This window comes from Xyrauchen texanus, chromosome 36, assembly GCF_025860055.1.
Source record: "Xyrauchen texanus isolate HMW12.3.18 chromosome 36, RBS_HiC_50CHRs, whole genome shotgun sequence".
Classification (NCBI taxonomy): Eukaryota; Metazoa; Chordata; class Actinopteri; order Cypriniformes; family Catostomidae; genus Xyrauchen; species Xyrauchen texanus.
The window spans coordinates 27,019,215-27,033,358 of NC_068311.1; the positions used below are offsets into that span (position 1 = coordinate 27,019,215).

Genomic DNA, 14,144 nt, shown 5'->3' on the forward strand with positions numbered 1-14,144 from the left:
AGAACACCATCCCTACTGTGAAGCATGGGGGTGGTAGCATCATGCTTTGGGTGTGTTTTTCTGCACATGGGACAGGGCTGACTGCACTGTATTAAGGAGAGGATGACCGGGGCCATGTATTGCGAGATTTTGGGGAACAACCTCCTTCCCTCAGTTAGAGCATTGAAGATGGGTCGAGGCTGGGTCTTCCAACATGACAATGACCCGAAGCACACAGCCAGGATAACCAAGGAGTGGCTCTGTAAGAAGCATATCAAGGTTCTGCCGTGGCCTAGCCAGTCTCCAGACCTAAACCCAATAGAGAATCTTTGGAGGGAGCTCAAAGTCCGTGTTTCTCAGCGACAGCCCAGAAACCTGACTGATCTAGAGAAGATCTGTGTGGAGGAGTGGGCCAAAATCCCTCCTGCAGTGTGTGCAAACCTGGTGAAAAACTACAGGAAACGTTTGACCTCTGTAATTGCAAACAAAGGCTACTGTACCAAATATTAACACTGATCTTCTCAGGTGTTCAAATACTTATTTGCAGCTGTATCATACAAATAAATAGTTAAAAAATCATATATTGTGATTTCTGGATTTTTTTTTAGATTATGTCTCTCACAGTGGACATGCACCTACGATGACAATTTCAGACCCCTCCATGATTTCCAAGTGGGAGAACTTGCAAAATAGCAGGGTGTTCAAATACTTATTTTCCTCACTGTATATATATATATATATATATATATATATATATATATATATATATATATATATATATATAAATATATATGGATGAATCGATCAAATAACATCAGAGAGAGCAGAAAAATGTCAATGACTTTTCTCATCGTCTCCTCTTCTTTTCTGACACCCAAGTGCACTCTTGCCTGCACCACACGTTGTGCAGCACCACATTTCTGTCACCGTTATCACCTCTAGGAGTAAAGAGCAGACCTCTCTATTGGTGAATGTCCCTAAAGTGCAGGTTCCACATGTCTCCTTGTTTGACGCTCCACAATAACAAGGTGAGTTATAGTCTATTAATGTTATTGGCAGGACTATACGGCCTCCACTGTGTTCATTGATCCTGGAAGCTTTCATCTCGACCCACAGAGCAATTTGTGAAAACTAAACATTACAAATGCACATAAATGCACACCTGATGAATGAAGCATTGATTGTCTAAAAGAAATACACAATTGTTCTACAAAATGTAATTATGTAGTTAATCAGGATGACTATATCTTTATACATTTCCAGGAGGTAAATTACAAACGTTTATAAAGTTATGCACAAATATATTTATGTTGCTATGACGAGCAGCACTGGTCCACCCAGATTGACGGCTGGTCCACCCAATCAAATCTGCCAGAATATAGACCTATTAATAGTTTGCAAATAAAAATAAACTGCATTTTGTCACATGCAAAATAGCTCACATGATAATAATCATATTCCTGTTAGAAAATGTAGTTAGACAATTGTTTTTATTTCAAATAATATTTCAAATTCCGCTCAGCAGATAACTGATCACGATTTTGTATCAATGTAGTTAACTTCCAACAAACAATCAACAGCCACATATGAGCAGTAATAGGCTGACCACATCCTCTTTTACTTGAGATTGTCCTTTTTTTCAGACTTCTGAAGGACTCCACCGGAGATTGTCTGGCATAGTCAATTTGGCTGTCTGCATCGGGTGCGCAATGCGCCACGATGGCTTGAAGCTGTCTACACTGGATGTGTCAAAGCGAATGCTCTAAAGGCCATTACACATTAGCAAGCCTTTAAAACATTCACTTTTACGAGTATCTAGTTTATTTTCAATGAGAGGCATGTGGAAAGCGCCAAATCATGGGTGGTTTTGTTAGCGGCACGTTGTTGCCGCGCAAGCGGTGCTCATGCAACCAATTTCCTGCCGCTTTCACGTGCACAGCTCTCCGTGCCACGAAAGGTAAACTATTGTATCTTTTTCTGAGCTACTGCAGCAGTCATTGAAATGCTTATTACTCACAGCCAATCATACAACAATTTGCTGAGCTCATATCAGATTGGTGAAAACATGGAAGAAAAGATACATGTCATTATAATTCCCGAACTACAAGTTCCTTCGAAAATCTATGTGAAACTATAAACAGCAAAAAATTCTAATGAAACTATAAACAGCAAATTAAACTAAATGCCACGCTAAATTTGCATCAGGTTTTCTCGTAGGCAAATCAAAGACAGACAAATAAAAAATAAACACAAGTGCTGTTTTTATTGTATCATTTGTTTATCTCATGTAACAACTGAATATGATTCAACTGACTTCTATTATTTAACTGACTATCTGCTGATTGTATGTAACTACTATATGAAGTGCAACTGTCAAAAAAACAAAAGTGAGCCCAGTTTAAAACCTGTGGTCAACTGCATCTTAATTAAAGAGTGTTGAAAGGGCACTTCTCCTCAAGGTAAGGTAAAACAGATCCAAAAAGACTTTGGATAACGGAATTTGTGTTTATTTACGTTGGTTTTAGTATATACAAATATGTGTACGTGACTTGGCACAATGGAGTTTGTGAACCACCTACACTGCACAAAACACATGTGCAATGAGGGAGCAAGAGCTTTATATCACTTGAAATTTCTCTTAATTTATGAATGTTGTTTTGCATTATTTCTTTGCATGCCATTTCTTTCGCTGCCATTGCTTCTAAACACTTAAAACTGAAACGGAGATCGCTCCCAGCCAAATGCATTGCTCATGAGATACAAAGGCTACATGCTTTTCCGATAGCTATGGGTCTTAGCTCTTAAGAGCATTCTCTACATGTGACGTTGCGAACAACTGACCGTATAGAGTCTCATTTGTAGATATGGGCATAACTTAAAAAATACTTGTAATTTAGCTCACTGACAATGTCCAAAATTATTTTCTTAAATAATGAAACTAATAAACTACATAATTAAATACATAGTTTTGTAATAATTTTTTTTCTGGAGATTACGATCTACTGTTTTTACACAGTCATAGCTTTGTTCATCAAATGTGCGTTTTCAATGTTTCATTTATCATCTGTGGGTCAACCATCGAGGTGCAAGCTTCTAGAGTCTGTGAAGACTATATTAAAAATATAAAGAGGTTAATGTGTTGGCAGGCCTATTTCATGTGCACAATAGGGCAGTGGAAGTACTTTCACTTTGCGCCCAAACTGTTCATTGATGCATAACAATGTGCGCGTGACGGAAGATGAGAGTTTGAGTTCCAAGATAGACAAGATAGTCAATAATTCTTTCGATTAGAGCAATTCAACATGCTTTTATGCTTCAAAGACTTTAGTCATAAATGTAGCTCCATAGTTTTGCATCCCCATGCAATACATTTACCTTGGTTTTACTAAAGTAAGCATATTTATGATAATTGTAGTGAAACCATAGTAATATTGTAGACTGTAGTAACCATAGTTTACTACAGAAATAAAGGTTTTACTACAGTAATATTGTTGTGACCATACCTGTTGTAGGCTAACCATGTTTTTTTATAAGCAGAAACCATGGTTTTACTATAGTATTATTGTTGTAACTATGACATGGTTACTGTATACATACAGTATCCATGTTTTTTTCTATAGATTAACCATGGTGAATATTGTGTACTACTATGGTTTTACTACAGTAAACATATGGTATTTGTAGTAAAAACCATAGTAGTACACAAAATTATAACCATAATGAGCATAAATAACCATAGTGTTTGTATTCCTGTATTATTAGAGAGGCTGGGTATTGAAACAGATTTCCCAATTCGATTTGAATCCGAATCACAAGCTCACAATTCGATTCAATTTCGATTCGATCTCGATTCATATGGATACATTTGTGTTACAATGTCCATTTTTCTTACATATAAAATAAATGTTCTCTCAACTAATGCTTTAATTATTAAGGAACCTTACAGGTACAATTCAAAAATACTAATTTTACAAATTTTATTTTATCATTAGTTTTTCATCAAATTGGTCATATTTTAGCTTTTGAAAAATTGAGTCTATCATCAATTAATGTCTTGAAATTGCATATATTATTTTGCATATATTTTTGTTACATTTTTATTGTTAACTTGCATAATTTGTACTATTTACAATATTTGCTATGTACTGTATAACACGTGCTTAATCGGTACTGTCTCTTTAAGACTATCGGCATCAGCCTGTAAGTGCATATAATGATAGAAGACGTGTGTGGTTTCTTTGGTGCACCATGTGTGATCAGAATTTTTTGACCAACAATCGACTGTAAAAAACAGAAAGGGTATTAAAAGAGACATATTTCAATGACATGGATCTGTTGATCTTGTCTTTGGACTCACAGAATGAGTTAAACCAAACTTTTACTCTCAACAGGCAGTGAAAGGACCTCTGTGCTAATAACTTTTTCTGCACTACACTACTTAATCACTGGTCAGTTAAATCTGAACATTTACCAGCCTGTGGCTAATCACAGACATTTTAGTCAGATTTCATGAGATTTGGTGATTTACTTGCATTTTAGAGGTTTGCCACATAAAGTGAAAGAGCGATCTTGTGATTTAAGAACCAATTTAGAGATCGTTCAAACAAAGCTTGCGATGCATTGGAAAATCGATATTTTTACCCAGCCCTAATTATTACTTTGGTTTCACAATGAATATCATAGCTAAAATATGTATACTGTAGCAAAACCATGGTAAATTTGTTGCTGGGGAATGCAAAACTTATTGTGTTGGCACACAAATCTATTTCAGAAAAACAAATTCCTGTCCTCTAAGGGGATCCGTACAAAGACACTGTGTCAAGTTATAAATAGGTCAACTTTTGACATTCAGCATAAAGTCAAATCGTCAATGTAAATTTTAAACTAATGGACCAATCAGATCAGGTGGGATAAGGATATTTACAAATGGAAAAGCTTAATGAGTGTTTATATTAACACTGATGTATGTGAGTTACAGTAAGAAGCCTATAAACACATCATCCCCTTGCATTGTATCTAGCTGTTTTTAGGTAAATAACGCCCCTATTGCAGAATCGTATGTATATTTCCTGAAAAATGCAATCACAGAATGCATTTTGAGGATCTCAAATACATTTCATTCAAGACTGACGGGTATAGATAAAAAACATTAAAAGTCTAAATAAAAATGAACTAGTTTACCCCAAATTTGTACAAGCAGATGATTTTTCTAGGGAGCACTATTTATGTGGCCCTCATAGTTGCTACCTATGTAGAGTGTTCCAAATAAGTAATCACGAGGTTTAAAGACAGCTCAATATGTCGACAGTAGACAGCAAGGCAGCTCACTACATTTTGAAAAAGAGCTATAGAGACAGACGGACTTGACAGAGAAGCAGACAACAACAGTGAACAGTAAGAGATAGAGAAATCCACCCAGGTATTTTAACAGGACTGAATTGCTTTGATGCAGCAGGTGTAATGAGGCTCACAGGCGGCCTACAAAAGAACCATCTCTCAGACACAGACTTCCTAGGTCTAGCCACTTGTTAACAAGCTTCGGCGAGGACTCTGGCTCTTTTGTTCATCCCTGCTGGCTTCCACACAGTCCTACGCACAGGCAGCGGCTAATTGGCTGTTAGATCTATTGTTCACTTCACAATTGAGATGAGCCTATCAGAGGATGAAATGAATGAGGGACTGCATATGAGAAGCCAAATTCCAGGCTCTCAAATTAAACTCAAATGACAGAAAAGAGACGTAAGAAAGGAATATGCCTCCCAATAATGACTTTGAGTGTGGATTTTGCTCCTCATCATAGCAGAGAGTCTAAGTTCAGAATAGACTCTGAATTACACATGCAAGGTGAGGTCATGTGACAACAACAAAAACAGTAGGCAGTATACAGTACATACTTAGCAGTAAGCTAGTATTCAATTCATAGTCATACCCCCGGTGTGCAGAAGGAAGTTGGTGGTGAACTAGCAAATGCATTATTTCAGATGAGCCGTGTTTAATTCCGCATGACTGCCGGTGATTACTCCTGTGGCGCAATCTCATTTACTTTTCTGTGTGTGTGTGTGTTGTCGGTACGTTGTTGTGTGTATGCACCTTTAAGCCCTCTCTCTGCATTCTTCTCTGCAATTTTCAACGTGAGAGTATCCCAAGCGATGTACACAAGCAACCTATAAGACAATAATAGCCTATTCCATTTCAATTCATTATTTAAATTAATAACGCATTTGTATTCATCGACAGTCCGCCACAGTCGTGTTCGAATTGAGTTTCGCTGTGGCTCACTCAAAGTCATCTCCTCTGTTAATGGCACCTTAAATATAAAACAACGTCAGAATTGATGCTGTCGACGAAAGCCTCATTTAAATCTGCCTCAAAATATGTGACATGTAGTGGAGGACCTCACAATTTCCTTTTCTAATTTTTCATATCCTTTCCTGTGTAAACAATAAGTAAGGATTGCTATTATAAAGTCAACATGAAATCAAAATTGACTATTTACTTTCTTAATACAGTGGTGCGCCTTATTCCATAATATAAAAAGAAGTCATTAACTTTTATCAAAGAGAAAATCTCCTTTTCGGTTGATATCATGTCCTCTTGCATTTCAACCCCTCGTCTCCAACCACCTGGCTCCATTTATGTATATAATGCCCACAAAATCAAGTCCTTCCCAACATTTTATCTCATTGAATATCCCCTTTTACTCAGATATGCATCAGATTACTAAAGGGATACACAAGTCTCAAAGCCTTTAGCAGAAACAATGGCTACAGTAAGCTTGTTAGGGAACACTAGCATGCAGCTTAATGTGTCCAATTATCACCTTTGGAAATAATATGGTTATTTTGTATTTTTATCCAATTTGAGGGGAAAAAGGTATTATTTTTGGCAGTCTAATCAAATATTGCAAGATATGGAAACTTTACAATATGTGGTTGATATTTCTGTTCATTCGTCACACTGGAAATTGTGGGAGACTGGCTGTATACTGCATATATACTGCAAAAGAATGTGGGCAAAAAATGAATACATAACTGCATGCTGCTTGCTTTCAAAAATAGTACATAGTACGCCAATCCAAACATATTAATTCTCTAATTGTCATGAGCAAGTTTACCCTTGTTGCAGCTGTTCTCTCCTTCCAGTAGAGGGCTCCAGGGCGGGTCTCCCTGACTGGCAAAGTGTCTCATGTGCAGGTAACTGATGGTGAGGCGGATGATGGAAGCTTTGTCTAGCTGGCTGGTGATTGCGCCAGGGAGGGGCAGCATCTTCGCCAGCTCAAAGAACTCAAAGTTCTCTTTGCCCCGCCGAGAACGAGCGGCATTGCGCGACTTCTCCTTCCTCAAGTTTTGCAAGCTGGGAGAGATGAGACAGGATAGAAAGAAACAACAGAGTGATTATGACAGTAATTTAGCCTCAGAAATACTTTCTTGATCTGGAAAGCTCTAATCTGATTGGCTGACTTTACGGAACTTCTGGGAGAAAGAGCACATAGGATATTTTATAAGTATGCATGGAAACAAAGTAGTGTTTACAAAAAACTGGGTAGGTACAACATTCCCTATTGAGGAAAATCTAGTCATTGGATTTCCAAAAGGGAAAAGTACTTAAAAATTATTTTGAATTAATTGCATGTTGTGCTGCTCGCTTGCAACGTAGATGTTAAATACAATGCAAAGGAGCAACATGACAAAACTAAACCGCTCCCATTCTTGTCAAGGCATAGACGGTGTTAATAATAGATGATAATAAGCTGATAAAACTTCATTTTTAATGAGAGTATTCGAGAGAGTGCTGCTATTGGTTGATTTAACAAAATTGCAAATGTCTGTTTTTAATTCATAAAGTGCAACTGATGAGGCCAAATATGATCTAATCAAAAATCAAATATGATTTTAAGATGCTTAAAAAAAAACTGGAGTGCAGCTTATTTCCACCATTAAAATCTGCTACTCTGAAGAACCACGTTGTTGCCTATTTTTGACTTCACGGTCATTTAATATTTTAATTGACATTAATAATTGCGATTACAATATCAAGGGCAATAATCGACAATTATGATTTTTGTCATATTCGTGCAGCCCTAGTATTCCCCATTTTGAGTTATGTCTGTGAAATAATTGGAAATTATGAATTCTGGATGGGAGAAATTCTGATCAATGAGTCAGTATATATTTTCAGGGTTTTTATGTAAAACCGTTTATGGAGACTGCCATAACCTTTATTGCATAAAATATTCATTAATTTATTTTTTCAATAAACTTATAGATAAAAGCATTTACATGACATTTTAAAAAGCAGAATATTCCGACTGAAATCAAACTTTTAAAGTGCTTGTAAACATACTGAGTTTGATGCTGTTCCATTTCAAGTCAGAATTTCCAACTTCCTACCAGGAAAATTGCAAGGAAATGCCACTTGAATTCTGACTTCCCAGTTGAAAAAACTCACGAGATGCAAGTGCGTGACATCGCACAAACATGTAGGCACACAAGGAGATATATAAAGTGACAAACAATCCCTTTTATTAAATAATATCTATCAATAATTCAAAATTCCTACATTGCATGACAATAAAGCTTGTTCAAACGTTTGCAGAAACAGGTCTACAAAACATGGTAAATGATACTCTCTTTTGAAAATCGTACAGCTGTAGCACAAATGCTAGCATTGGAGCATTGTTTATCAAATGGATTAATAGGAGACAACTTTGGAGACAGTCGAACCCCAGCTAAGCTAACGGGAGCGTTGCAGTTTTTTGTCCTTACATGTCATCATCTGGCAATGGAATGCCTTTATTGTCGGAGATGATCAGAGATATCAAGTAGGAATATCCCACATCTGACTTTGAATGGCCCTTAATTTTCTACAAAACAGGATGGTAAAGATGGAAATAATAAGCTTAAAGCTTTTATATATGTTCTATATTAAACGCAGCTCTGCACTGAATATGTGTTGACAGTGTTGTAATAGGCAATCATTGCACTGATTAATATTGAACCTAGTTAAATACAAATAATGATCTACAGTATATGTTAATTGATTAATATATTTTTTTCCTCCTTTGCTTCGGGACCCCAGTAGGCTATGGCACCCCAGTCCGTGTCTGGTGCAGTGGGGATTAGTTGTGGATGGGTGTGGTGTGGGGCCTGGGGCTTGTACCTTCCCGCCATCCCCCTGCACTTTTTCGCCCTGGATTTCTTGCCTTGAGCTGGTTCTGCATTGCATGCCTCGCTTTTTTTTAATGCATCACATATTAGCTGAGATACATCCACATCTTTTAAGAGCATAACAAGGAAAGCATCAGAAAAAGGAGAAAAGGGAAGGGAGAAAAAGAGTAAAAAAAAAAAGAAAAAGAGAACACAACAACACAGGGTGAGAGCGTGGCATGTGTGTGGTGGCCTGGGCTTTGCCCTGGGCTGGTTCTACGCTGCACGCCTCGCTTTTTTAATGCATCACACACTAGTTCATGCAATTACTTCTGATTTTGCCAGGTCGTAAAGTCGTGTACCACTGCATCTGTGAAAAATAATAATCACAATAATAATAAACTCAATTAATTAAGAATGGGGGGTGTGCCTCGGGCCCTGTGACCCGTGGCATCTCTTCCTGATGGCCCATTGTGGCGTGACATGGGTGGGGGACTAACTTATGACATGGCCACGGAGGGATCAGAGGCAGCCTTATAATAATTTTATATTATTATTACTATTATTTGCTCTCTTCCTTGTCCTCCAACCGCCCCACCCCACTCCATTCTTAATTAATTGAGTTTATTATTATTGTCATTATTATTAGTTTTTTTTTAAATATTTTTATATATGTTATACATTTCTAGATGTTCTTTTGTTTATATGCTTCCAACCCAACACCCAGATACACTTACATACACACGCACACACACACACACACACACACATATATATATACATACATATATATATATACAGTGTGTACGGAAAGTATTCAGACCCCCTTAAATTTTTCACTCTGTTATATTGCAGCCATTTGCTAAAATCATTTAAGTTCATTTTTTTCCTCATTATTGTACACACAGCACCCCATATTGACAGAAAAACACAGAATTGTTGACATTTTTGCACATTTATTAAAAAAGAAAAACTGAAATATAACATGGTCCTAAGTATTCAGACCCTTTGTTCAGTATTTAGTAGAAGCACCCTTTTGATCTAATACAGCCATGAGTCTTTTTGGGAAAGATGCAACAAGTTTTTCACATCTGGATTTGGGTATCCTCTGCCATTCCTCCTTGCAGATCCTCTCCAGTTCTGTCAGGTTGGATGGTAAACGTTGGTGGACAGCCATTTTCAGGTCTCTCCAGAGATGCTCAATTGGGTTTAAGTCAGGGCTCTGGCTGGGCCATTCAAGAACAGTCATGGAGTTGTTGTGAAGCCACTCCTTCGTTATTTTAGCGGTGTGCTTAGGGTCATTGTCTTGTTGGAAGGTGAACCTTCGGCCCAGTCTGAGGTCCAGAGCACTCTGGAGAAGGTTTTCGTCCAGGATATCCCTGTACTTGGCCGCATTCATCTTTCCCTCGATTGCAACCAGTCGTCCTGTCCCTGCAGCTGAAAAACACCCCCACAGCATGATGCTGCCACCACCATGCTTCACTGTTGAGACTGTATTGGACAGGTGATGAGCAGTGCCTGGTTTTCTCCACACATACCGCTTAGAATTAAGGCCAAAAAGTTCTATCTTGGTCTCATCAGACCAGAGAATCTTATTTATCACCATCTTGGAGTCCTTCAGGTGTTTTTTTTGCAAACTCCATGCAGGCTTTCATGTGTTTTGCACTGAGGAGAGGCTTCCATCGGGCCACTCTGCCATAAAGCCCCGACTGGTGGATGGCTGCAGTGATGGTTGACTTACTACAACTTTCTCCCATCTCCCGACTGCATCTCTGGAGCTCAGCCACAGTGATCTTTGGGTTCTTCTTTACCTCTCTCACCAAGGCTCTTCTCCCCCCGATAGCTCAGTTTGGCCGGACGGCCAGCTCTAGGAAGGGTTCTGGTCGTCCCAAACGTTTTCCATTTAAGGATTATGGAGGCCAATGTGCTCTTATGAACCTTAAGGGCAGCAGAAATGTTTTTGTAACCTTGTACAGATCTGTGCCTTGCCACAATTCTGTCTCTGAGCTCTTCAGGCAGTTCCTTTGACCTCATGATTCTCATTTGCTCTGACATGCACTGTGAGCTGTAAGGTCTTATATAGACAGGTGTGTGGCTTTCCTAATCAAGACCAATCAGTATAATCAAACACAGCTGGACTCAAATGAAGGTGTAGAACCATCTCAAGGATGATCAGAAGAAATGGACAGTACCTGAGTTAAATATATGAGTGTCACAGCAAAGGGTCTGAATACTTAGGACCATGTGATATTTCAGTTTTTCTTTTTTAATAATTGTGCAAAAATGTCAACAATTCTGTGTTTTTCTGTCAATATGGGGTGCTGTGTGTACAATAATGAGGAAAAAAATGAACTTAAATGATTTTAGCAAATGGCTGCAATATAACAAAGAGTGAAAAATTTAAGGGGTCTGAATACTTTCCGTACCCACTGTGTATATATGTATATATATATATATATATATATATATATATATATATATATATATATATATACACACATACAGGAGATAGACTTGTCCTCTTGGCCGTTGGCATGTATGTTTGTTTGCCTTGGTTATTTTGTATTTGCTACATGTAAATTCTGTCACATTCTTTGTTCGCATAATAAAAGAAAATAAAAAAAAAAGAAAAAAGAAAAAACATAATAATGATAAATCGCACAGATGCAGTGGTACACGACTTTACGACCTGGCAAAATCAGAAGCAATTGCATGAATTTTTGCACTATTTATCAGTATAAAACATAAAGCCAGAGGAGGAGATTGCTTTAATTCTGTGTTGCAGTAATAGCTTGTGATTTAGAAACAAAAAAAGAAGACTGGCATGGCCAGGGGCTGTGTTAACTGAAAGAAAAAACAATAAGCAACAAGATGTCACCCTATTTCTTTTTTGCCTTTATCATCTATACCTCTACGCTGGGTTCATTTCTACAAAGCATCTCACGGCTTGATGGCTGACCTGTGATCAGCTTTTTAGTTCACTGTAGCTGGTGGGAGGGCTGATCTTACATCAGAACTCTGCTCCAATGTCTACCCCAAATCCAATCGCTCCGCTTCTTTCCCAGGCTCCCTCCTGGGTGGTGCGCCCCAGTCTTGATTGAGGGATCAATGGAGGGAGGGGCTGTCTCGAAGGCAGGCCCAGGGAGCTTTCGCTCTGATTGGATATCGACTCGCTCTCAATGGGGTCTGAGTGGTGGAATTATGTTGTCACGGCGACTCCACAATTTGTGTCTGTGCTGGAAGACGGAGCCGAATGCGCTTCTCTCTCTTTCTCTCTCGCTCGCTCTCTCTTTCTGTGTCTGTGACATTGATTCTCATTCATCTTGCAGATGCACTGTGGTATGAGCGAGGGGAGGGAGGGCTCGGAAAGAATGTGTGTGTGTGAAAAGAGGGTCTGAGTTAATGGAAGGGAACTGCCAAAAAGAGTCAGTTCCTCAAATTGAAAAGAGACTAATTTATTTGTTTAGACAAGATGGGGCTGTGTTTTAAGGGACGAAGTGTATAAATCTGCAAACTTAATGGGATTTGGCGTTTTAACGATTGTTTATGACTTTTGTGTGTGTTTGACTTACTCTACATCACTATATGTGTCATGGTATGTCTGTTGATCAGTGTTTCACCCCAGTGTGATTTCTTAGTGTGTAAAAAAGTATTTTAGCACATCTCATCGATGTACTAAGACGACCCTGGAGAGTTCAATCAATACAGAGCCATTGATTCAGTTTAGTTTTATATCCTCCACAGCTGTGCAGACATTAATAATTCTACAAAAACTTATTTAAGCTCCCACTAATTGAAACTTACAGCTTTTTGAAAGAGAAATGTAATGGTTTCAGCCATCGTAAATTACAGTAGTAACAGATACGATGGTAAAAAGCTGTTCATTGAAGCTCCTGTGAATATCACTGCACAGCACCCCTAGTGGCCAACTATTAACCTTAGTTAACATTTCAGAACTAAATATTTTGGAGGAAGGATGGTAATTAAGGAATCTGCTTAATAGAGTGCAACAGTCTGGTTCCGGAAGTAAAAATCCCATTCATTTTCCCCATAGGCGAAATTATTTTTAACAATAATTTTATAAACCTACCATGAGCTCTAAGGTTATTAATCAATGGTATAGGCTTCTGATGATGTTGATCAGTCAGCATTATTTCACAATTTTTACAAATCTACAGAACTTTAATACCTATAATATAATTATAATAATAATTAGAGAATTGCTGCAAGCAAAGTGCACCTAAAGAGCTGTCCAATCCCATAATGGAACAATTTGCAATAATATATATAAATAATATTGTTACTAATAATCAACAACTTAAAATCAATAGTTTTATATTTTTCCGTATTTTTTATTTCTATTATCTAATTTGCAGAGCTTCATGGGATTGTAGTTCAGACGTTAAAGGAATAGTTCACCCAAAAATGAAAATTTGCTGATAATTTACTCTCAGGCCATCCAAGAGTTTCTTTCTTCATCAACACAAAATTTAAGACTTTTATGATTTCGTTTCAGCCCTTGAATGTACTCCGTTTTTTGATGGTCCAAAATGCATATTTAGGGTGCATCAAAATAATCCACAAGACTCCAGTCGACAAATATAGTTCTTCTGAATGCAAACAATTGATTATTTTGAGAAACAAAACGTCTAGGTTATGGATATAACCTCCATTCCCTGATGAAGGGAACGAGACGTTGTGTCGGAGAAGCGACACTAGGGGTCTCTCTTGAGCACCGAATATACCTCTGATCTATGAAAAAAGGCCAATGAGAAGCTGGCAGCTAGTATTTGCATACCCCGCCCCCGGACATACGGGTATAAAGGCGAGGAAGTACTAGAGTTCATTCAGGATTTTTCTGAGGAGCCGGAAATGGTCCAGCCACTACAGCGGCTCGGCTAAGCGACATGGCCGGGAAGACACAACGTCTCGTTCCCTCCATCAGGGAATGGAGGTTACATCCGTAACCTAGACATTCCCCGTCTGTCGCTCTCTTCAACGTTGTGTCGGAGAAGCGAC

At 38.1% G+C, this 14,144-nt stretch overlaps 1 protein-coding gene across 1 annotated transcript in view; it reads right to left on the bottom strand.

Moving 5' to 3' along the window:
• npas1 (neuronal PAS domain protein 1) overlaps nt 1-14,144 on the bottom strand; it is a 74,603-nt gene that overhangs the window by 40,592 nt on the left and 19,867 nt on the right. The window contains exon 3 of the mRNA XM_052107488.1: nt 7,094-7,332. Coding sequence (XP_051963448.1) covers nt 7,094-7,332 — 239 coding nt within the window. The remainder of the gene's footprint in view (nt 1-7,093; nt 7,333-14,144) is intronic.